At 44.9% G+C, this 26,306-nt stretch overlaps 1 protein-coding gene across 2 annotated transcripts in view; it reads left to right on the plus strand.

Annotated features, from left to right (window-relative positions):
* apoltp (apolipoprotein lipid transfer particle homolog) overlaps positions 1-26,306 on the plus strand; it is a 394,813-nt gene that overhangs the window by 136,752 nt on the left and 231,755 nt on the right. For both annotated transcript variants that reach the window (XM_043711128.2, XM_087998023.1), the window contains exons 22-24: positions 2,975-3,134; positions 5,708-5,787; positions 8,156-8,336. In XM_043711128.2, coding sequence (XP_043567063.2) covers positions 2,975-3,134; positions 5,708-5,787; positions 8,156-8,336 — 421 coding nt within the window. The remainder of the gene's footprint in view (positions 1-2,974; positions 3,135-5,707; positions 5,788-8,155; positions 8,337-26,306) is intronic.

A 26,306-nucleotide genomic window follows, 5' to 3' on the forward strand; every position in this document is an offset into this window, starting at 1 on the left:
GAATTGACTAGTTATGGAGCTGTTGAGGATAGCTATGTAAACATGACTGCAAAATTCAATTTTATCTCCATATTTTACTCTCCCTCTTTTGATTACTGTTGCAAATATTTCATGTATACAAAAGGGCTTTTCAATTTGCTCCATTTGGATGTTGGGGCTGAGACTGGTTTCCAGTCTGCTCAATCACCAGAACTACAATTCATCTTGGAGTTTATTTTATTAATTTGTTACAGGCTGAGTAAAATTTGTAGCTCTTGGTCTTTGTAAAATAAACTGACATTTGAAAAATAAGAGAAATGCTCAGTTATGCGATGGCAAACTAATAATTTGTATTTCAGCCCTGACAAAATGTTTATTTTTCTAACACCGAGGCCACGCAGCAAGCAAGGTTAAACTAACACCTGATCGGTTATTAAAGCGTGTTGGTTGATGCAATAACTGCCCGTCATTTCCAGCATGACTGACTTTGGCAAAATCTCAGTCTGAAATCTTTGAGGAGGTGGTGAACTGCAGTTCACTCAACGACAGGGATGTATTGAAGCCTTATTCAAGCACACACCATCAATAGCAGAAACTAAAAGGACGCAAACACAAAAACACATACTGATTGTCTTCTAAAATGTTAGCAAAAATACTGTGGATGCTGGAAATAAAACAGAAATTATGTTGAGATGTTTTTAAAAAACTTGTTCAGAAATGTTATAACGTACTTCTGGAGCAGGTGAGTCTTGAATCCAGACCTTCCGGATTAGAGGTAGGGACACTACTACTGAACCACAAGAGCCTTTGACTTTTACGTTTAGCAACATTCATATTGAACTACAATTTAAATGACAGTGCACATAACTCGATCTGATATGTTTGTGACGTATTCAGTCCCCCTCATCTAAGGGTGCATTTGTTTGGCAACACTTTTTTCATATCTCTGGGTTGATGGTTTGTTAGTTGCAGGATGTAATCCACCCCACCCTTTGTCTTGAAGGGATGACTGCAGCATCAGTTTTTCAAACCTGTTTTGCATTGCAATAATTTTTAGCCATTTTTAAATCAGTCTGTTGATAGATGTTACTACACACCTCTGAAGCAGGTGGGGCTTGAACACAGACCTTCTAGTCCAGTGGCAGGGACATTACCACTGTGCCGAAGAGTGTGGTGCTGGAAAAGCACAGCCAGTCAGGCAGCCACCGAGGAATAGGAGAATCTACATTTCGAGCATAAGCCCTTCATCAAGAATGAGGAAGTGGCCCACGCGGGCTGAGAGATAAATGGGAGGGGGGTGGGGCTGGGGGGGAAGGTACATAGGTAGATGAAGGTGGGGGTGAAGGTGATAGGTCAGAGAGGAGGGTAGAGCGGATAGGTGGGAAGGAAGATGGATAGGTAGGACAGTTCAAGAGGGTGGTGCCAAGTTGGAAGGTTGGATCTGGTATAAGGTGGGGAGAGGGGGGATGTGGAAACTGGTGAAATCCACATTGACCCCGTGTGGTTGGAGGGTCCCAAGGTGGAAGATGAGCCGTTCTTCCTCCAGGCATTGGGTGGTTAGGGCTTGGCGGTGGAGGCGGCCCAGGACTTGCATGTCCTTGGCGGAGTGGGAGGGGGAGTTTAAGTGTTTGGCTACAAGGCGGTGGGGTTTTTTAGTGTGTGTCCCCCAGAGATGTTCTCTGAAATGTTCTGCAAGTTGGCACCCTATCTCCCCAATGTAAAGGGGAACACATCAGGAGCAACGGATACAGTAGATCATGTGTGTAAGGACAGGTAAATTTCTGTTGGATGGGGAAGGATCCTTTGGGTAAGGATGGAGGTGTGAGTGCAGGTTTTCCACTTCTTGCAGTGGCAGGGTAAGGTGTTGGGAGTGCAGGGTGGGTTGGTGGGGGCCGTGAACCTAACAAGGGAGTCGTGGAAGAAATGGTCTCTCCGGAATGCAGATAGGGGTTGGAGGGAAATATATGCCTGGTGGTGGGGTCTGTTTGTAGGTGGTGGACATAGCAGCAGATGATGCAGTGTATCTGGAGGTTAGTAGGGTGAAAGTTGAGGACCAGGGGGGTTCTGTCCTTGTGATTGGAGTGGTTAGATTCAAGGGCAGAGGTACAGGAAGTGGCTGAGATGCGCCGGAGGGCATTGTCAACCACGTGGGAGGGGAAATTACATCTTTGGAGGAGGTGGGACTTGAACCCAAGCCTCTTGGTCCAGAAACAGGGACATTAACACTGTGCCACAGGTGTTCTTTGCACAGCTTTATAATCTTGTCATTTCATTAGAGGATTTAAAAATAAAAATGCTCCTAAAATTTTAAGCAATATTTGAATATTTTGGAATAATATAACATTTTGATGCAAACACAGAAACACTATAGTGTAGAAGCAGGTCATTTAGCCCATTGAGTCCACACTGACCCTCTGAAGAGTATGCTAACCAGACCCTCCCTGCTATCCTAATCCCTATAATCCACCTAACCTGCACATGTTTGGACTGTGCTGAAAAAGGTGTTGCTGGAAAAGCGCAGCAGGTCAGCAGCATCCAAGGATCAGGAGAATCGACGTTTCGGGCATTAGCCCTTCTTCAGATTCCTTATGCTTATGCCCGAAACGTCGATTCTCCTTCTCCTTGGATGCTGCCTGCCCTGCTGCGCTTTTCCAGCAACACATTTTTCAGCTCTGATCTCCAGCATCCGCAGTCCTCACTTTCTCCATGTTTGGGCTGTGGGAGGAAACCGGAGAACCTGGGGGAAACCCATGCAGACACAGGGCGAATGTGCAAACTCCACACAGTCACCCGAGACTGTAATTGAACCCGGGTCCCTGCGCTGTGAGGTAGCAGTGCTAACCACTGTGCCACTGTGCTCTGCAATTAACCCAAAAGTATTGATGCCATCTGTATTGGAGCACTTTGTTAGCACCTCTTCTTAGTAGGTGTTTTTCTAAATATTGCCTTTATATACAGGACAGTTCAACCTGACAACTGCATTTCTCTTTTTCAGAAGAACAGCTGGTTTCCGGCTGAGGCTACACTTCACTTTTTCATGGGAACCCCAAAGTCAGTTGTCAACAGGGATGTGGCTGTTGACTTTCAGTTGAACTACTCAAAGCGAAAACTATCAGCGAAAATTATTCATCCAAAGCGCAAGATAAAAATAGATGGTAAGCTGAGTTGTGTAACTTTTTCCTTATAGAACTCTAGAAGTTTTGCGAAAGTAAAGTTTGTTGGAACAATTAGACTGTGCTTGCTCATCACAATGAGTGTGCATTGGTCATAAACACTGAGACTTCACCTGATCTCCCAGCTTCTATTTCCTATGTGCATTCATCAGGGAGATCACATTTCTACAAATGTAGAAGGTTTGTATTAAGTTTGTATTAACAAATCAAATTTATAGCAGTGCAGCTCAGGTAGAGACCGAATTACTATATATATTAAAAAAAAAGGAAGGTTTGTTTCCAATGACTGGCAAGTCCAGAACCAAGGGTCACAGTGTAAGGATGTGGGGTATGCTATTTCGGACTGAGACAACGAGACATTTATTCACTCAGAGAGGAATTCTCTGCCACAAAAAGTGACTGAGGCCAGAAGGTCGCCATGAAGGAGATATCGTTCTGTGGGATGAAGGGATCAAAGGGTATCGGCGAAAGCAGAAACAGGGGACTGAGTTGGCTGATCAGCTATGATCATGTTGAAAATAACGGAGCAGTTCCAAAGGACCGAATGACCTACTCTAGCTCCATTTTTATTCTGTGTTTCCATATCTGTTGATAACATCCACCCCCGCCCTCGCCCACCCTCACCCGCCCTCACCCCAGTTGGTTGTGCAAGTTTGGAACTCTCAGCCTTGGAGGGTGGTGGGGATGGCATTATACAAAGAGGTAGATACTTTCTTATTCAGCTGGGGAATCCACAGTTATCAGGTGGAGATGGAATTGAGACGCAAGTCAACCTTGATCACATCAAATGGCAAAGCAGGCTTGTGGGGCTGAATGGCTTACTTCTCCTATTTCAGATGTCAGAATGGTGGTGCTGTTTTTTTAAATAAAACAGCAAGCATCAAAGGGACACTTTCCTCTTTGATGTTTTAATGGTAAATAACTGGTTGGGGATGTGGGTAGTGGGGTGGATTGTCTAACCTCTTTTCTAGTTGTTTATGTTAAAGGTTGTCACTTGACGCCAAATAATTACTGAATAATCAGGAGGACCTTTCAAAACAAGTTCTCAAATTCTGTGCATTAGCCTCTCTCCCCTCTCTTTACACCTTGCTGTTGTCCTTATTAAAAATATTGTTTGGGAATTCTTTAGACCATCTATCCTACCAGATCAGGCGGCATTCAAGGAGCAGGAAAATCGACGTTTCGGGCAAAAGACCTTCATCAGGAATGAAAGGCTTCCTGATAAAGGGTTTTTGCCTGACACATCGATTTTCCTGCTCCTCGGATGCTGCCTGACCTGCTGTGCTCTTCCAGCACTACTCTAATCTCATCTCGAATCTCCAGCATCTGCAGTCCTCACTTTCGCCATCTATTCTAGCAGTTTATTCTGTGACTCGGGGTCAAATATTTTCTCATTGTAAATCGATAGCAAATGTGATGGCACCAATGAAGAGAGAAGCAGAGTTAATGCCTCAGGTCATAGATCCATCATCAGAATGTTGTTGGAAGGTCATGGATTTGAAGCGTGCACGCTGATTTGCAGGTGCTGCCTGACCTGAGGATTTGACGCAGTCTCTGTTCTGATTTCAGATTTCTAGCATCCACAGTAACATATCACCCTGTTCCCTGGCCAACATCTCTATCTCAGTGTGCCAGCACAGCTCAGCGCATGCTTGCAGAACAGCACCTCATTTTCTGCTTGGAAACTCTACCGATTCAATATCAATTTCAACAATTTTAGAGCTTGAGGCACCTTCTCCCATGTCCTTACCCCAACCCCACACATCAGGCCTTGTAATCACATAGTCTGCTATTACACACAACCCATTGTTAGCTACTAACAGTCCCTATCCGTAGCTTTTTATTCTCTCTGGTTGATTGTTATCCACTCCTTTGTCTGTCCATTTGTTCTTTTCTCTTTGGGCTCTATCTCTGCCTATAATTTATTTCACCGCCCCCTCCAAATAAAACCACCAAATCTTTGTATATATTGCCTAGCTTTTCCTAGCCACCATCAGTTCTGAGGAACGGTCACTGGACCCAAATCATTTACTTTGATTTATTTCGTAGACTCTGCCAGTCCTGTTGAGCTTTTCTAGCAATTTCGGTTTTTGTTTTTGATTTCCAGCATCCTTAGCTCCTTCGGTTTTTATTTAGGAATTTGCTTTTGGGGTTGTCTGACGGCAGTTGTGTGTAGCTCCCTCGCTGTGTCCAAGGTGTTAAATAAATGCACGCTGTTGTTGTGCCAAATATTTGTCCAGTTCCTTTTTGAACTGCATTCATGCTCCCTTTAATTAGTTTTATTGGCTGAAGGTTAGGTTATAGTGCTGCACAGTAACCTCATGGGAGGCTGCTGCAGCTTTAACTGTTCTTCATTCTGGGAAAGGTGCCATTGTTGTGGCTGGGTTTTGCTCCCCACCTCTGCTATAAAAGTGTTCAATAGTACTAGCATTGACAGGGTAAAAAGTCCTCTTTTCCCAAAGGCAACATGCTCTGGAAAGTTTTACAATGCAGCTGCAGTCATATTGGCGTACGTGTTATGCACACAGCTAATGCTCTTGGTTTTGATTTTGCAGGAGAGATTACAAAAATGAAACACTCCCGCACAGGACAGCTGGAAGTCCTCATTGATGACAAAGACTTGTATTATGTTAAGGTAGAGTTGGCAAGTCACTTTCACAAGAACGCCAGTGTTGGAGTGTATTTGCGGCACATGTGTTACCCTGCTGTGTTCGTATGGCTTGTTCCTATTTGCTCTGTTCAGAGTAATCTAAATCTCCAAAGTTCCAGCATCAATCAATTTGCAATAGTTGCTTTAAAGTCATTAGTCTGTTGTTGATTGCTGCTGATTTACAGGGAACTGTGAATGTTTTCATTTCACCCTTCAAATTGTGCATGGTATGATATGGCAGACTTCTTGCAAATGTTGGTAAATGTAACAGCAGCGCGAGTTGGGCTTAAAGAGGAATAAATCAGACAGGATACATTATAAATAAATGGGCAGCATCCCTATCTCTGGGTCAGGTGTTGGTTCACTGGTGTGAGTCCCATGTTAGGTCTTTGGATGTGTATTCACAATGTGGCCAAATGGGCTGATTATTGATCTGATGGCAGGTAACAGGAGCAGGAGGGTGTCCTGGCCAGCTGTCCTGCAGAAGGCAGTGGCAAACCATTGGAATACCTCACCGATGAGGGTGTGCCGACTCAATGTCAATGTCAATCCGTAACCCAACTTCCAGAAGTGAGGATGGGAGAAAAGGCAGGCAGACATTATAAAGTGTGGAGGTCCAAAAATGGCTTGGAGGTCCAGGCATTAATATGTCATGAAAAAGGAGAGAAAGAGATTAAAGTACTCATGGAATAGTGGCCTAAATATCATGAGCACTTGAAGCCAAGTTTGGATAGGAGTCAAGCCTTAGCTGCACGAAGCCCTGATTAGATTACCCCTCCCATACCACATTTTATAAAGGCATTGTAGAGAGTGCAGCCTTGGATTACCAGAAGGATTCTTCCACCCAAGGCATAGAAAGGTTATGGGGACCAAGTGCTAGAAAAAGGGGTGAGAATGGTTAGATGGTTGTTTCTGACTGGTGTGGACACAATGGGCCAAAGGCCTGTTTTCTGTGCTGATGATTTCTATGACTTTATGCACTGCAAAGGTGGAATCTTGTAGAGGTGGCAGGGATCTCCTCCATTTGCTGGAGTGAGGTGTGAGTGGGAGATACCTCCCATTGCAACGTGTGTCACTCAGCCTCTTGACGGGCCAATGGCGAGCCTTCCCTTGACGGGCCAATGGCGAGCCTTCCCTTGACGGGCCAATGACGAGCCTTCCCTTGACGGGCCAATGACGAGCCTTCCCTTGACGGGCCAATGGCGAGCCTTCCCTTGACAGGCCAGTGGCAAGCCTTCCCTTGACGGGCCAATGGCGAGCCTTCCCTTGACAGGCCAGTGGCAAGCCTTCCCTTGACGGGCCAATGGCGAGCCTTCCCTTGCAGTCAAGGTCCCTGGGATGAGAGGAGATTGACGGACATCACTTCTCAACTCAGCAGCAACACCAATGGTTGCTGCCATTATGACAGCCTCAGATTGTGGAGAGGCCCAGCACATGGGTGAATGATGACAGGAGGGGGTGTTATTGAGGAAAATAATGGAGCCTCCATTGGTAGTGGGATGAGTTGGCTCTCTCTGGGCCTTCCCACCACAGAACTAATTCAGGTGAAGGTGGGAAGGTGATGGGGTCCTGCCGCCAAACCTGACACACAGGAGGGATTGCACCCCAAGGACTGAATTATGAATAGAGATTACACAAACTAATCTTATTTTCCATGGAATTTAAAATACAATGGGTGATTTGATCAAAACTTTTAAAAATATTTTTAAAACAAGTAGATGGAAACTATTCCCACTAGTTGGGGAATCTAGGACATGGACACCTAGTCTAAAAATTACAGACCACTTATTCAGGAATGAAATTAGAATCAAATTCTTCACACACAAAGTGGCAGCAATTTACAACTCACCTTTAAATCAATAGTAAATGTTATACCTGAGATTGATAGATTTTTGTTCTGCGTAAATATTAGCTCAGTTGGCTGGATGGCTGGTTTGTGATGCACAATCCACTGTTTGCGAGATGCATGCACACCGAAATCAGTTGCTTTGGTGTAATTTCTGCTTCATATCTTACAATGGGTTTCACTGTTTCAAATAAACAAAGCCATGGAGTTGGTCTGTTATGATCCATTATTAGACCATTTAATTTACATGCAACAAATAGCTATCATGAAGAAGCATCTAAAAGTAACACAGTACTCGGCCTCCATATGAAATGTCAAATCATTTTACAGAGTTGCAAACATTTTCTCACATTCTTAACCAACTTTGAGGGCTTCGGGTGTGACTGCGTTATTGCTGAATGCAACTTAATTCAGATCCATAATGTCATTCTCCAGTTATAGTGAATGCAAAAAGTCTTTGGCAAGGTCCTGATTGTAGCCTTTTCATGTCTGGTATTTATTTTCTAGGGATGGACAAACTTGCAAACTCTTGATGGGGAGCAGATGCTTTTCTCCCAGCTGGAAGCCAAACTCACAAAGCGTGGGAGCCCCGTGATACTGTCTGGCAATGTGACCAGAGTTGCTGGACAGAAGATTGCATTTTTTGTATCACTGAACAATGTAATGCAAGAAACAGCTACTGTGTCAGGTTAGTACAATCAGAACAATCTAGCACCCCCGTCACTGCTACAAGCTCAGGGCACAGAGGTTTTGAAGTATACTCCGGAGATATCCACATTGATTTCAATCTTCCACATTGATTTTACAGCTTTTGAAATGTACTGAATGATGCAAATGGTAAAGCTTTAAATCCCCTTTTAAGAACTATTTTGATAGTCTCTGTATCCCTGATCAGCAACTAAAACAGCAAATTGAGATGGAAAATGGATGTATTACACCACTTATGTCGAATCATGTCTGGAAATGCACGTTAGATATTCCAATACCTGAGGTTATCATCGTTCAAAGTACCAAAGCTGGGAGCTTCTATCTGACCCAGTTTCAGTTTCCAAGGAACTGCGACAGATGAATCGTATCAGGTGTGAACCCAATCACTTCAGCAGTTAGCCACAGAACAGTTAATGGTAATAACACTCAAGTCATTCACATCAAAACCAGTCACATGAATCATAGAAGTTAGTATGAAGGTACAGCAAGTAATTAGGAAATTTAATAGCATGTTATGGTTTACTACAAAGGGAATTGAATGTAAGAGTAGGGAGGTTATGCTTCCGTTATACAGAGGATTTTGATAAGGCAGTATCCGGGGAACTGTGTACCCCCCTGGTCACTGTACTTGTGTAAGTATGGTGGACTGTCACTTTGAGCCTGATCAGGTGATGTAGCGATAATGTCATCACCCATTTTGGGTGGACAGGCTTTCTCTCACCCCGCTGTCTGCAGAGCGAACACTTTCCCTAATAAAGCTCCTGCTGTCTTAACACTTCGGCCTCCTGGATGTGTGTGTTTTGGAAGCAATTCAGAGACGGTTAAATAGACTAGTATCCACACTTGCTGAGTTTACCACCCTCCTTCTCAACCTCTTTCCTCACCTGTGGCGTGGTGACCCTGACGTTAAACCACCATCAATCATCTCTTTCTAGTGAGAGAGCAGCCCTACAGTGTTCTGAGACTGTGGTGACTTTAGCCCTTCCTTTTCATAGAGTCATAGACATGTATAGTAAAGAAACAGATTCTTCAGTCGAACTTGTCCGTGCTGACCAGATATCCTAAATTAATTTCCTAAATTTCCCAGCACTTGGCCCATATCCCTCTAAACCCTTCCTATTCATGTACCCATCCAGATGCCTTTTAAATGATGTAACTGTACCAGCCTCCACCACTCCCTCTGGCAGCTCAGTCCATACACATACCACTCTGTGTGAAAAGGTTGCCCCATGGGTCCCAAAAAAATCTTTCCCTTCTCATCTTAAGCTTATGCCCTCTAGTTCTGGACTCCCTTATGGTGGGGAAAAGACCTTGGCTGTTCATTCTATCCGTGCCCTTATGATTTTATAAACCTTTATAAGGTTGCCCCTCTGGCTCCGACGCTCCAGGGACAACAGTCCCAGCCTATTCAGCCTTTTCCTATAGCACAAATGCTCCAAACCTGGCAACATGCTTGCAAATCTTTTCTGAACCCATTCATTAGATTAATGCCTGGAGTGAACAGATTGCTTTATGAGGAAAGGCTAGACAAACTAGACCTGTATTCTCTGGAGTTTAGAAGAGTCGGAGACAACTTAATTCAACATAGTGGGCGGCACGGTGGCACAGTGGTTAGCACTGCTGCCTCACAGCGCCTGAGACCCGGGTTCAATTCCCGCCTCAGGCGACTGTGTGGAGTTTGCACGTTCTCCCCCTGTCTGCGTGGGTTTCCTCCGGGTGCTCCGGTTTCCTCCCACAGTCACAAAGATGTGCAGGTCAGGTGAATTGGCCATGCTAAATTGCCTGTAGTGTTAGGTAAGGGGTAAATGTAGGGGTATGGGTGGGTTTCACTTCGGCGGGTCGGTGTGGACTTGTTGGGCCAAAGGGCCTGTTTCCACACTGTAATGTAATCTAATCTAATATAAGATTCTGAAGGTACTTGACTGGGCGGATGTTGAAAGCAGGATTCCTCTTATGAGAGAATCTTAAAAATAGGGATCATAGTTTAAAGATAAAATGCGGAAACATTTTTGATTTCATTTAATGTTGTCACGTGTACCTAAGTACAGTGAAAAGTTTTGTTTTGCAAGCAATACAGGCAAATCACAGCAGACAAGGGCATACAGGTCATAGGGTGCTTAGACAAAGCAAGACATACAAGGTTATCCACCACAGGAGGTGCACAAAAGCATAATCGATATGAGAGAGGTCTGTTCAGTGGTCTCATAGCAACAGGGGAGAAGCTGTTCTTGAACCTGTTGGTGCATGTGTTTAAGCTTCTGTATTTTCTGTCCGATGGAAGAGGTTGGAATCTGTGTTATTGGGTTGGGAGGGGTCTTTGATTTTGGCAGCCTTTCCACAACAACGAGAAGTGTAAATAGAGTCCATGGATGGGAGGTTAGCTTTCATGATAGTCTGTGCTGTGACCTCACCTTTCTGCAGTTTCTTACGATCCTAGGTAGAGCTATCGTCATACCAAACCATGATGCACCCAGATAGAATGTTTTCTGTGATGCGTCTGTAAAAGTTGGTGAGGGTCCTTATGGACATGCTGAATTTCCTTAGCCTCCTGAGGAAGAAGAAGTGTTGTTGAGCAGCCTTGACCATTGCATCTACATGGGAGGCCCAGGACAGATTGTTGGTTATCGTTACTCTGAGGAACCTGATGACCCTCTCCACCTCAGCCCTGTTGATGCAGAGGGAGGCATGCCCTCCTCCTTTCTTCCTGCAGTTAATGAACATAGAATAGTACAGCATAGCACAGTACAGGTCTTATATCAGCCTCCAAGATCAGACTGACCTACATACCCGACATTGTACAATCCTCCATGTGCCTATCCAAGAGTGGCTTAAATGTCCCTAATATTTCTGTCTGTATTACCACTGCTGACAGTGCATTCTATGCACCCACCACTCTGTGTAAGGAATCTACCTCTGACATCTCCCCTAAACCTTCCTCTAATTATCTTAAAATTATGCCCCCTCATGATAGCTATTTCCATCCTGGAGAAAAAGTCTCTGGCTATCCATTCTATCTATGCCTCTCAACATCTTCTACCTCTCTATCAAGTCATCGTTCATTCTTCTTTGCTCCAATGAGAAAAGCCCTAGCTCCCTTAGCCTTTCTTCATAAGACATGCCCTCTAGTCCAGGCAGCATCCTGGTAAATCTCCTCTGCACCCTCACTAAAGCTTCCACATTTTTTCTGTAATGAGGTGAACAGAACTGAACACAATATTCCAACTTTGGTCTAACCAGGGCTCTAGGGAGCTGCAGCATAACCTCGTGGCTCTTAAACTCAACCTCCCTGCTAATGAAAGCCAACACACCATACACCTTCTTAACAACTCTATCAATCTGAGTGGCAACTTTGAGGGATCTATAGAGATGGACCCCAGGATTCCTCTGCTCCTCCGCCTTGCCAAGAACCCTGTCTTTAACCCTGTATTCTGCATTCAAATTCGACCTTCCAAAGTGAATAATTGCACACTTTCCCAGGTTGAACTCCATCTGCCACTTTTCAGCCCAGTTCTGCATCCTGTCAGTGTCCCATTGCACTCTACAACAGCCCTCCACACTATCCACAACTCCACCAAGCTTCATGTCATCGACAAACTTACGAACCTACACTTCCACTTCCTCATTCAAGTGATTTATAAAACTCACAAAGAGCACAGGTCGCAGACCTTACAGAACACCAATGGTCACCGAGCTCCAGGCTGAATTCTTTGTATCTACCACCACTATCTGTCTTCCATGGGACAGCCAATTCCGTATCCAGACAGATAGGTTTCCATGTATCGCATGCCTCCTTACTTTCTGAATGAGCCTACCATGGGGAACCTTATCGAACACCTTGCTAAAATCCACATACCCCATGTCCACTGCGTAGTGATCAGTTCTTTTGTTTTGCTGACATTGACAGAGAAATTGTTGTCATTGCACCACAATGCGAAAGACTCTATCTCCTCCCTGTATTTTGACTTCTCATTGTTTGACATCCAACCTACTACGGTGGTATCGTCAGAAAGCCTCTAGGTGGCATTCGTATGAAATTTGGCCATACAGTCGTGGGTGTTGAGGAAAACAGTAGGGGGCTGAGTATACATCCTTGCGGAGTGCCAGTGTTTAGGATTATCATGGAGGAGGTGCTTTTGTCTATCTTCACTGTGGACTGTGGGTCAGGAAGCTGAGGATCCAGGTGTAGAAGGCGGAGCCGAGACTGAGGTCTCGAAGTTTTGAGATAAGTCTGGTAGGGATTATGTTGGTGAAGGTGGAGCTGTAGTCGATGAGTAGCCTGATGTAGGTTATTATCCAGATGTTCCAGGGATGAGTGTAGGGGCGAGGGAAATACACCAGTCACCCTGTGAACCTGTTTCACTGGTGGGCAAATTGCAGGGGATCGAGGCAGGCTGGGAGGCTGGAATTGGTATGGGCCAGGGCGAACCACTCGAAGGACTTCATGATTATGGAGGTCAGAACCAGTGGCCGGTAGTCATTGAGGCACGGTGCATGGGTTTTCTTTGGTACTGGGATGATGGTGGTCTTCTTGAAGCAGGTGGGAACTTCAGATCATAGTAAAGAGGATTTAAAGATGTTAGTGAATATCTCTGCCAGCTGGGCCACACAGGATCTAAGTGCACGGCTAGGGCACTCCATCTGGGCCCATCGCTTTGCTTGACGTCTGCAGCCGTGACAGAGGAAGCAGGTGCATCCGGGGCTGTGGGGGCAGGTGACTATGCGCCGCTGGCATTCTGCTCGAACTGAGCATAAAAAGCATTGGGCACATCAGGGAGAGATGTGTTTTTGTACGCTATTTTGTTCTGCTTCATTTTTTTAATCTGTAATGTCGTGTAGGCTGTGACACGGGTGACTGGTGTCCATGTGGTTGATTTGGATCTCTAACTTGGTCTGGTACTGTCTTGTGGCGCTTCTAATGGCCTTGTGGAGATGATATCTTGATTTCCTGGAAATGTCTGGGGTGTCTGACTTGAATGCAGCATACCCGGTCTTCACTAGGCAGTGGATTTCCTGATTCATGCAAGATTTTCGGTTGGGGGACACCGGGATTGACTTCTTTGGTACGCAGTCCTCCATGCATTTGCTCATGAAGACCAAGACGGTGATGGCGTACCCATCCAGGTTGACCGTTGAATTCTTGAATATGGTCCAGTCCACTGATTCCAAGCAGTCTTGGAGAAGTTCTTCTGCTGCCTCAGGCGAACATTGTCCCACTTTCTGTGAAGGATCCTCTCATTTCAACTTCTGCTTGTAAGCTGGGAGGAGGCGCACAGTATTATGGTCTGATTTTCCAAAGTGCGGACAGGGTATAGAGCAGTCAGCGCCTCTGGTTGTGTAGCAATGATCAAGGGTGTTCGGTCCTCTGGTGGGGCAGGAGACCTGTTGGTGGTGTTTTGATAGCACCCTCTTGAGGCTGGCCTGGATGAAGTTGCCAGCCGCAATGAATAAGGTCTCAGGGAATTTTGTCTCCGGAGCGTTTACCCCAGTGTAAAGTTCATCCAGAACATTCTTCACTCCCGCAAGGGGTGGTACATAGACTGATGTCAGGATGGTGCAGATGAACTCGTGCACCGGGTAATCGAGATGGTATTTCTCCTGAGGGTTGTGAGTCTTTAGAATTCCCTTCTCCCAAGACAGTTGTATGCAGAATCTTTGAATATTTTTGAGGAAGGTTCTTGATAACCTCCAGGATGAAAGGTTATCAGCAATATTAAGGAATGCAGAGCTGAGGTTAAAATCAGGTCTTAGTGATTAGCAGAGTGCGCTTGAAGGGCCAAATGGTCTACACTTGTTCATATATCAGTAAGTAAGGAACTGTGAAGGGGTCTCGGTGGGATAGTCTTCAGAGCATTAGTGTGGACTTGATGGGCCAAATGGCCTGCTTCCACACTGTAGGGATTCTGTGATTCTATGAAAAATGGATAATATGCATGATATGGTCGCTTTCTGAAGTTATTGCATTTGATATGTAATGTAAGCCAAAACACAGACTATGTATAAATCTGTGACCCCAGCCCAAAACCGACACCTCCACATCATAAATCTGTGACATAACAGATATGTGTATATTCACTTTAAGAGTCATAGAGTCCCACTTCTGCCGACCAACAAGCAGCTAACACACTCTCATTTATCTGCACTTAGTCCATAATCCATCCATGTTGATGCAATGGTCAAAAAAAGCACACCAACGCGTCTACTTCCTCAGCAGGCTAAGGAAATTCAGCATGTCCACAATGACTCTTATCAATCTTTATAGAGACATCAGAGAAAGCATCTTATCTGGATGCATCACAGTTTGGTATGGCAACTGCTCTGCCCAAGATCACAAGAAATTACAGAGTTGTGAATGTAGCCCAGTTCGTTATGAAAGCTGACTTCATCTAAATTTCCTGCTGCCTCAGGAAAGCAGCCAACATAACAAAAGACCCATCCCACCCCAGTTATACACTCTTCCATCGGGCAGAAGGTACAAAAATCTGAAAACGCATATCAACAGATTTAAAAACAGCTTCTTCCCTACTGTTATCAGACTTATGAACAGAACTTACATTAGGGTTGATCTTTCTCTGCAGAATTTGGAACAGTACAGCACAGTACAGGCCCTTCGGCCCACAATGTTGTGCTGAGGTCTGAACCTAAGATCAAACTAACCTACACACCCCTCAATTTACTGCTGTCCATGTGCTTGTCCAGCAGTTGCTTAAATGTCCCTAATGTCTCTGACTCTACCACCACCACTGGCAGTGCATTCCAAGCACTCAACACTCTCTACGTGAAGAACCTATCTCTGACATCTCCCCTAAATCACGTTAAAATTATGACCCCTTGTGACAGCCACTTCTGCCCTGGGGAAAGGTCTGTGCCTCTCATTACCTTGTACACCCCTATCAAGTCACATCTAATCCTTCTTCTCTTCAGTGTGAAAAGCCCTAGCTCACTCAATCTCTTCATAAGACATGCCCTCCAATCCAGGCAATATTCTGGTACATCTCCTCTGCACTCTCTCTAATGCATCTACATCTTTCCTATAATGAGTCAACTGGACCTGTACACAATATTCCAAGTGTGGTCTAATCTGGGTTTTATAGAGCTGCAGCAAAACTTCGCGGCTCTTAAACTCAATCCTCCTGCTAATGAAAGCCGAAACACCATTCGTCGTCTTAACAACCCTCTCAACTTGGATCGCTACTTTGAGGGATCGATGTATGTGGACCCCAAGATCCCACTGTTCCTCCACACTGCCAAGAATCCTGTCTTTATCCTTGTATTCTGCATTCAAATTCGACCTTCCAAAATGAATCACTTTGCATTTATCCAGGTTGAACTCCATCTGCCAATTCTCAGCCCAGCTCCGCATCCTGTCAATGTCTTGTTGTAGTCTGCAACAGTCCTCGACACTATCGACAACACCACCGACCTTTGTGTCATCAGCAAACACACCCTTCTATTTCTTCATCCAAGTCATTTATTAAAAATAACAAATAACAGAGGCCCAAGAACAGATCCCTGTGGGACACCACTGGTCACCGACCTCCAGGAAGAATACTTTTCGTCTACTAACGCTGGCTGTCGTCTTTTGGCCAATTTTGTATTCAGACAGCCAAATTTCCCTGTATCCCACACTTCCTAACTTTCTAAATGAGCCGACTGTGAGGAACCTTATCAAATGCCTTCCTGAAATCCATATACACCACATCTACTGCCCAACTTTTGTCAACCTGTCTCATCACATCCTCAAAGAACTGAATAAGGCTTGTGAGGCATGACCTGCTCCTCACAAAGCCATGCTGACTATCTTTAATCAAACTATGTTGTTCCAAATAGTCATAAATCCTATCTCTCAGAACCTTTCCCAGTACCTTGCTTACCACAGATGTAAGACTGGTCTGTAATTCCCTGGGATTTCTCAATCCCTTTCTTGAACAGAACATTTGCCTCCTTCCAATCAGCTGGTTCTACCCCCGTGGAGATGAGGATGCAAAGATCATCTCCAGAGGTGCAGCAATCTCCTTCCTCACTTCCTGTAGTAACCTTGGATACATCGGGCCTGGCCCTGGGGACTTACCTACCTTGATACTTCCCAGAATTTCCAGCTCATCCACTTTCTTAATGTCAATCTGTTCAAGCCTATTAACCTGGTCCATGGTGTTCTCATTATCAACTAGGTCCCTCTCTCCAGTGAATACTGAAGGAAAAAACTCATTTAGTGCCTCCCCCTACCTCGTCAGACTCCAGGCCTAAGTTTACTTCGCTATCCCTGATCGACGCTACCCTCTCTCTGATCATTCTCTTATTCCTCACGTACATGTAGAACGCCTTTGGGTTTTCCCTAATCCTTCCCAGCAATGCTTTTTCGTGCTCCCTCCTAGCTCTCCTCAGTCCATTTTTGAGTTATAGTCATAGAAATGTACAGCACAGTACAGTTTGAGGGGCCCTATTCTCTCCCTAGTTACCCTTTTGTTCTTAATATATTTGTAAAAACCCTTTGGATTCTCCTGAACTCTGTGCCAAAACTATCTCAGGTCCCCGTTTTGCTCTCCTGATTTCTCTCTTAAGTATACTCCTACTTCTTTTATACTGTTCTAAGGATTCACTCGATCTATCCTGTCTGTACCTTACATATGCTTCCTTCTTTTTCTTAACCAAACCCTCAATTTCTTTAGTCATCCAGCATTCCCTATATCTACCAGCCTTCCCTTTCACCCTAACAGGAATATACTGTCTCTGGACTCTCGTTATCTCATTTCTGAAGGCTTCCCATTTTCCAGCCGTCCCTTTACCTGTGAACATCTGCCCCCAATCAGCTTTTGAAAGTTCTTGCCTGATACCGTCAAAATTAGCCTTCCTCCAATTTAGAACTTCAACTTTTAGATCTGGTCTATCCTTTTCTATCACTATTTTAAAACGAATAGAATTATGGTCGCTGGCCCCAAAGTGCTCCCCCACTGACACCTCAGTCACCTGCCCTGCCTTATTTCCCAAGAGTAGGTCAAGTTTTGCCCCTTCTCTAGTAGGTACATCCACATACTGAATCAGAAAATTTTCTTGTACACACTTAACAAGTTCCTCTCCATCTGCTTTAACACTATGGCAGTCCCAGTCGATGTTTGGAAAGTTAAAATCCCCGACCATAACGACCCTATTATTTTTACAGATAGCTGAGATCTCCTTACAAGTTTATTTCTCAATTTCCAGCTGACTATTAGTGGTCTATAATACAATCCCAATAAGGTGACCATCCCTTTCTTATATCTTAGTTCAACCCAAATAATTTCCCTAGATGTATTTCTGGGAATATCCTCCCTCAGCTGCAAAAACGCCAATCCCCCTCCTCTCTTGCCTCCCTTTCTATCCTACCCGTAGCATTTGTATCCTGGATAATTAAGCTGCCTGGATAATTAATTTTGTCCTGAGCCACATTTCTGTAATTGCTATGATATCCCAGTCCCATGTTCCTAACCATGCCCTGAGTTCATCTGCCTTCCCTCTTTGGCCTTTTGCATTGAAATAAATGCAGTTTAATTATCAGTCCTACCTTGTTCTCTGTTTTGCCCCTGCCTGCCCTGACTGTTTGACTCGCTTCTTTTCGCAACTGTACCAGTCTCAGATTGATCTCTTTCCTCACTATCTCCCTATGTCCCTCCACACCCCCCCCCCCCCCCCCCCCACCTTACTAGTTTAAATCCTCCCGAGCAGCTCGAGCAAATTTCCCTGCCAGTATATTAGTCCCCTTCCAAATTAGGTGCAATCCGTCCTTCTTGTACAGGTCACTTCTACCCCAGAAGAGATTCCAATGATCCAAAAATGTGAATCCTTCTCCCAAACACCAGCTCCTCAGCCATGCATTCATCTGCTCTATCTGCCTATTCCTACCTTCACTAGCTTGTACCACTGGGAGTAATTCTTTCCTAGCTACCCTGTAATCCTAGAAAGCTGTGCCAGATCCTTGCTTCTATAGAAACCACCCAATAAAGTGACTGCTCCTTTCCTGTTACTGACTTCCACCCTCACTGACTCAGTAGACAAACCCTCCTTCACAACCTCCTTTCCTGCAGCTGTGATGCACTCTCTCATTAACATTGCTACGCCCCCTCCACTTTTGACCCCCTTCCTGTTCTTTTTAAAAGATCTAAACTCTGGAATATTCAGCAACTATTCCCGTCTCTGTGAAATCCATATCTCTGTTATGGCCACAACGTCGTAGTTCCAAGTACTGATCCATGCTCTAAGTTCATCACCCTTATTCCTGACACTCCTTGCATTGAAACGGACACACTTTAGTCCATCCCCTTACCCTATCAACTGTGTTCAACTGTGTATCCTTCCTAACATACTCTCTGCATTGTATTTCTGCCCATTCAACAACTACCCTGTCCTCTGATCTGGAGCTCTGTTTCCTATCCTCCGCCAGACGAGTTTAAACCCTCCCAAAGTGCTCTTGCAAATCTCCCGCCAGGACATTGGTGCCCCTCCAGTTTAAGTGCAACCCATCCTTCATGTACAGGTCCCACCCTCCCCAGAAGGTGCCTCAATGATCTATGTGTCTGAAGCCCTCCCTCCTGCACCAGCCCTATAGCCATGTGTTTAGCTGCACTCACTCCCTGTTCTGCGCCTCACTAGCACGTGGCACCAGTAGTAATCCTGAGATTGCTACTCTGCCTGTCCTGCTTTTTGGCTTCCAGCCTGAAATCACGTTTTAGATTCTCATCCCTTTTCCTGGCTGTCATTGGTGCCAATGTGTACCATGATGTCTTGCTGCTCACCTTCCACCTTCAGAGCTTTGTAGACGCGATCAGAGACATCTTGGTACTTGGGAGGCAACATACCCTCCGGGAGTCCCATTCATGACCACAGAATCTCCTGTCCGTTCCCCTAACTATTGAGTCTCCTACTGCTAGCACTGTTCTATTCTCCCCCCTTCCCTTCTAAGCCACAGAGCCAGGCTCAGTACCAGAAACTTGGCCACTATGGCTTTCCCTTGGTAGGGTATATCCAAAACGGTATACTTATTATTGAGGAGAACGGCCACAGGGGATCCCTGCACTGTCTGCCTTTTCCCTTTTCATTTCCTGACTATAATCCATCTACCTTTTTCCTGCACCTGAGGAGAGACTACCTCCCTGTAGCTCCTCTCTAATACCCCCCGTCTCCCCATTTGATCCCAAGTTCATCCAGTTTCCTAATACGCTGTCCGAGGAGCTGGAGTTGGGTGCACTTCCTGCCCATGAAGTCAGTGGGGGCATTAGTGGTGACCCTTACCTCCCACACCCTACAGGAGGAGCATACAACTGCCCTAACATCCATTCCCACTGTTCTGAATTCCCAAAGAGACCATTGAAACTACTGGTAACCTTACCGAATCGGCGCACAGAGCATTTTCTTTGGTTAGAGGAGGAGGAGGATGGCTGGGAGACACTGGCTAAGTAGTGTTTCAGGTTCAGCAACTGCCCAAATATATTACCTTGCTTACTCAGCAGCCCTGCATCCATTCCGTCTGTTCACGAGATAAGTTATTAAAGGATTAATTTGCCTTTCCGGCAGCCCCCTGGTCCTCGCACTCTCTACTCCCGCTGCTGCAGCAAAAATGGAGCTGAAACAATCTATTCTGCATTCTGTTCTATTACCCTGATGTGCTTGTATAAGATAAGATTTGTCTAGTTAGCATGCAATACAATACATTTCACTGTTTCTCTATACATAATGGCAATAATAAATCAAATCATATCAAATTTGATGTGGCCTCACCAGTGTTTTATAACATTGTAACAGGATTTCTGTGCTCCTATATTTTTTTCCCTGACTAATGAAGGCAAACATCCTGTATGCCTTCTTCACCACCAGGTCTCCCTTGGCTGACACCTTCAGGGATCTGTGGTCTTGTCCTTTTGTTCTTCAGTGTTCCCTAAGGATCGACTATTCGTTGTGTTGATCCTTCTCTTATTGGATCTCCAGCATGCATCACCTGACATTTAATGGGATTCAATTCCATCTGCTATTGCTCTGACCAATTTGCCAGTTGATCAATATCAGACTCGAGCCTGAGACCATCCTCCTCACTATCAACAGCACCATCAACTTTTGTGTCATCTGCAAACTTACTAATTGTAACTTCTACATCCAAATCATTAATTTACACAACAAGCAACAATGGTCCCAGCACTTATCCCTGTGGCACACTGCTAGTCATAGGCTTCTAATCACACAAATATCCCTCTACTATCACCCTTTGCCTCCTGCTTGCAAGCCAATTTTTGATCACCTTTGAACAAATTTGTGCTGACTATCCCTGATCAATTCTTGTCTTTGCAAGCATTGATTAATTCTGTCCTTCAAAACTTTTCTCAATATTTTTCCAACTGCCGGCATTAGACTAACCTGGCCTATCCCTGTTGCCCTCATTGAATCAAGGGCGCACATTAGTCATCCTCCAGTCTGTGGCCAGCACAGTATTAAATTTCTTAGCCAGGGCCCCAGCAACCTCATCCCTTGCCTCCCACAGCAGTCTGGGTACATCTCATCAGGCCCTGGGGAATTATACGGCACGGTGGCACAGTGGTTAGCACTGCTGCCTCACAGCACCAGACACCCGGGTTCAATTCCCGCCTTAGGCGACTGACTGTGTAGAGTTTGCACATTCTCCCCATGTCTGCGTGGGTTTCCTCCCACAGTCCAAATCCAAAGATGTGCAGGTCAGGTGAATTGGCCATGCTAAATTGCCCGTAGTGTTCGGTAAGGGGTAAATGTAGAGGTATGGGTGGGTTGCGCTTCGGCGGGTCGGTGTGGACTTGTTTCCACACTGTAATGTAATGTAATCTAATGTAATCCTACAGCGATCAAGAGTTACTGTTCATATTTCCTCCAGGTGTCCTGGTTTTCTCCCACAGTCCAAAGATGTTCCAGTTAGATGTTAAATTGTTCCACAGTGTCCAGGGATGTGTTAGCCAGGGGAAAAGCAGGGTTACAGGGATAGGTTAGGGAGGGTGAATTTGGTTGGGATGCTCGGTATGGACTCGATGGGCCGAATGGCTTGCTTCCACAGTGTAATATTCTCGTGGGCGGCACGGTGGCACAATGGTTAGCACTGCTGCCTCACAGCGCCGGAGACCCGGGTTCAATTCCCGCCTCAGGCGACTGACTGTGTGGAGTTTGCACGTTCTCCCCGTGTCTGCGTGTCCTCCCACAGTCCAAAGATGTGCAGGTCAGGTGAATTGGCCATGCTAAATTAGTGTTTAGTAAGGGGTAAATGTAGGGGTATGGGTGGGTTGCGCTTCGGCGGGTCGGTGTGGACTTGTTGGGCCGAAGGGCCTGTTTCCACACTGTAATGTAATGTAATTTAATCTAATCTAATCTATACACCTTTAACCCTGCTAAAACATCCAATACCACCTCCTTATTAATGCTGTAGAACCTCACCATCCTGACTGAAATCCCCAGCTACAGTGTCTTTCTCCTCTGTGCATACAGATGAGAAATATTCATTTATGCCGTCACCCATGTCCATTGCCTCCATACATAGTTTGTCCCCTTTGGTCCACTCTCTTCATGGTAATCCTCTTGCTCTTAATGTAGTTATAAAAAGCCTTGGGGCTTTCATTGATCCTATTTGCCAAATGCATTTTGTGGTCCCTCCTAATTTTTTTTTTCAGCAACCCCCTACACACACTACACATTTGAAGGGCCTTTGCTGTTTTAAATGTGCTATACCTGACGCATGCTTCCTGCTCGTTCCATATCAAGCATGGATGCTCCATCGAGAGTCCGTCCACAGCTCCAGCCACTCCATGCAATGGAGCTGCAGTGCATAAACACTTCCTGCTTATGTGGTCATCACCATGGAGACTGAAAATGTCCCAGATTCCCCACATTTTCCTGGAGGAGCATTCCACAGGGCTGAGTTCTCCTGCCATTTCAAGGATAAAGAAATAAACAAGGAAACGATTATTCAAACTTACCCACTACTCACCAAATCAGATTTTTCTGTGACTCTCTGTCCCTAACAACCTACAAACGACAAAAAGTACACTCTGTCTCCCTCTTGGTATTGCACTCTGAGTCTGCAAAGCTGGTTCCTAAGCAGCCAATCCTCTTGTCCCGGCTCACCTTTTGGAGTGTGACATCACCTCAGGAGCTCTGGCTCCGGATTCACCCGCTCTGCTCCTCTCCTGCTGCTGCTGCAACTGAGCTTGTAAATAAACTTCAACACATCTGCTGCAAGGCGAGCCTGATCTATGTGGTGTATGGCGACACTGAGGACGACAGACGCTGGAGATTAGAGTCGAGAGTGTGGTGCTGGAAAAGCACAGCAGTTCAAACAGCATCTGAGGAGCAGGAGAGTCGACGTTTTGGGCAAAAGCCCTTCATCAGGAATCCTTTGTGGTGTATGACTCATTTTGATTTGATTTGATTTATTATTATCATATGTACCTAAGTATAGTGAAAAGATTTGTTTTGCATGCAGTACAGCAGGTCATAACATAGGAAGAGACAAAAATCATAGGGTTATAGAACAGTGTGAGGAATACAAAGTTAAGGCAGGAAAGAAAAGCAAGATCAATATTAGATTTGAAACTTGAGATGTCCATTGAGCTAACATGTAGGTATCATGAATCCCTATAGTGTGGAAGCAGGCCATTCGGCCTATCGAGTCTACACATACCCTCCGAAGAGCATCCCACCCAGACCGACACCCCCTATCCCCATCCCTGTGACCCTGTGGCTAATCCACCTAACCTACACATCCCTGGATATTATAGGTAATTTAGCATGACAAATCCACCCAACCTGCACTTCTTTGGACTGAGGGAGGAAACCGGAGCACCCAGAGGAAACCCGAGCAGACACAGGGAGAATGTGCAAACTCCACACAGTCTCCCGAGGAGAGAATCGACCCTGGGTCCCTGGCGCTATGCGGCAGCAGTACCAACCACTGAGCCATTGTGCTGCCCAACTTGAACCACAGCATACCAACCCTTGAAAAATGTTGCTGACCCTTCTACCTCTAAGGGCATGGTTTTCAGCCATAATTGTGCTCCTTCTGAGAAATCTGCCTGTCTCACCATGTAGCTGATGCCAGGCATGTAACTGTGAGGAGTTCCTCTTGAAGCATTAACCACGTGTAACCTCCGCTGTGAGTTTTAGTTTGGAGACTAGACTGGCATTGAGTCCAAAGTGGGCTCCTTTAAAAAATTTTTTTCATTTAAGTTAGCAGGCAACCAGATCATTCTTCTACACAGTATACTGAAGAGGGTTAAAGCAGAACTTTACGTTTTTAGTTAGTTTCTACCTTTCTGTCCCCTTTCTGACACGCTGACAGTGTGTCGAAGATAGCTGAGTTAAAACCTTCATGAATCAGTTGGCTAATGCTGGTGCAATATGACCCTCTGAGTGTTTAAACATTGTCTCAAAGACATTTCCCTTTTATTCCGCCTCTGCGTCCTTTAACTTTGTTTGTTTTGGTTCATATTAAAATGTTTCAGAACTGTCTACTTAAAAAGAAATACAAGCCTGTGACATAAATAGAGTTATGATTAATTGACTATTTTTCCCGTGAGCTGCTTATTTCTGACTTTTATCACCAGACTGGAAGCATTTATTAAGCCCTTGTGCTGACTGTAGGGTTTCGACCACATCCTTTGACTGTCTGCTCACTCCATTAGGGTCTTGTCATCTTTTATACATGCAAAGCAAAACAATGTATTTCTGTCGAGTCAAGAAAACAGAGCTTTGTAAAATTCCACCAGCGCAATTATGTCTGGCTGGTTATCAGTAGATGTCTGATCTCAACTTTTGATGAAGCATACATCTTCATGCTTATGAAGAGAGTGAATTCCAATGTGGAAACGGCAGGCCCTTCAGCCCATTCAGAGCATGCTAGTATTCATCCTTCACATTGGCAATCATTATAATTCCAAGTGCCGATCTAATTTCCATCCCATAATAAATTGTAGATATTGAAAATATAAATAAAAACATGAATGTTGGAAATACTCAGCTGATCTGGCTGCATCAGCGGAGAGAACCGCTGAGTTAATGCTTCAAGCCGAGTATGACTCCTGCTCAGAACACAAGTCATTCAGTCTGTTTCTCTCTCCATATTGCTGCTTTTATTTCAACTTGCTACCACCCAGAGTGTTTTGGTTTTATTTCCAGTATTGTGCTGGTATTTGCAGAACTTTACGTTTTTAGTTAGTTTCCAAGTTTCTACCCTTCTGTCCCCTTTCTGACACGCTGACAGCATGTCGAAGATAGCTGAGTTAAAACCTTCATGAATCAGTTGGCTAATGCTGGTGCAATATGACCCTCTGAGTGTTTAAACATTGTCTCAAAGACATTTCCCTTTTATTCCTCCTCTGCGGTCCTTTAACTTTGTTTATTTTGGTTCATATTAAAATGTTTCTCTTCAGGTATCAAAGAGCATTTGAGGGAGGGCTGCCATGCACAATTAGAGGGTTACTAAAGGTGCTGAGGTGGTGCTGTTTATTTGATCCATTTGACTGCCAAGTCCTTCATTTCAAACTTCATTGCTGTGGAGCTCAGAAGAGAATATGGGAGCAGAGCTTTCCCAGGATTGCAACTTCGCTAATCCTTGCAGCCAATGTTTAGTACACAATGGCGTGTGGCCATTCCTCTTGTTGTTTCATTTCAGTACGTATGCAGAGGTCCGAATGCTACTTCATGTAAAGCCTATCATTTTGATACAAGTCCTTCGTTAATGCAGAAATCTCTTCATTCTTTAGAGAGTTGTGAACACAGCCCAGTCCTTCACGAAAACCAGCCTTCCTTCCATTGACTCTGTCCACACTTGCCGCTGTCTCGGGAAAGCAGCCAACATAATCAAAGACCCCTCCCATCCCAGTTATACTCCCTTCCACCCTCCTCCATTGGACCGAGGATACAATAGTTTGAAAACACCGACCAACAGAATCAAGGACAGTTCTTCTCCACTGTTACTTACGAACGGATCTCTCATAAATTAGAGTTCGTCTTTCTCTGCACCTTCTTTGTAGCTGTAACACTATATTCTGTATTCCATTCTATTACCCTAAGGTATGATTTGTCTGGGTAGCACGAAAAACAATACACTTCATTGTATCTCAGTGCATGTGGCAATAATAAATCAGGTCAAATGTGCTGAATAGAATTGAACACGGGGGTTAAAATGGATGAAGTTGGGGAATAATGCATCACAGTGTAGTGAATTAAAAATTGCATTGTGCATTTTATCCACTTGTCGCTAGCATACACACATGTACCAGCAGAGGGAGTCTGCTAGAAAGAGATCATAAAGGTTCAAGGTTGGCAACTCATGCAGTTCCAATCCTAACTAGCATTGTCAAGTATTTATGGTCCAAGAATTTCACACCCAGCATGAAGAATGGGGATGTACTAGCCCAGAATGTTTGTGACTGACCCAACTACATGGCGTAGCAGGAAGAGATCCTACAATAAAAATGGACAACGCTAAAATTCACACAACACCAGGTTATAGTCCAACAGGTTTGTTTGGAGGCACTAGCTTTTGAAGCGCTGTTCCTTCATCATGTGGTTCAAAAGCTGGAAACTATAACCTGGTGTTGTGTGATTTTTAACTTTGTCCACTCCAGTCCAACACGGGCACCTCCACGTCATGACAATAGAAATGGGATAGGTTGAGGACAGGTTAGAGTGGTGGATGGGTATGAGCATTGGGTGGGCTATAAGGGGGGCAGGATGAAGGCCAAAAATAATAATGAAGGACAGGGCAATTTCAACAAAAGAAAGCGGTCCAGCCTGAACACAAGGCAGGTAGCCAAGTATTTGGTGACTCAGTGCATCTTGTCTCACAAGACAACCTGGTTCTGCATCAGTTCTGAGTATATGATATAGAGCAGGCATTCATCCTTGCCCCACCACACTGTGTAAGGTTACAATCTGACATATCTTGGCTCTCCCAGTCCTTCTGACTTTT

The sequence above is a fragment of the Chiloscyllium plagiosum genome, unplaced genomic scaffold, assembly GCF_037043375.1.
Source record: "Chiloscyllium plagiosum isolate Xiang-an unplaced genomic scaffold, Cpla_swu_hap1 HiC_scaffold_20, whole genome shotgun sequence".
Lineage (NCBI taxonomy): Eukaryota > Metazoa > Chordata > Chondrichthyes > Orectolobiformes > Hemiscylliidae > Chiloscyllium > Chiloscyllium plagiosum.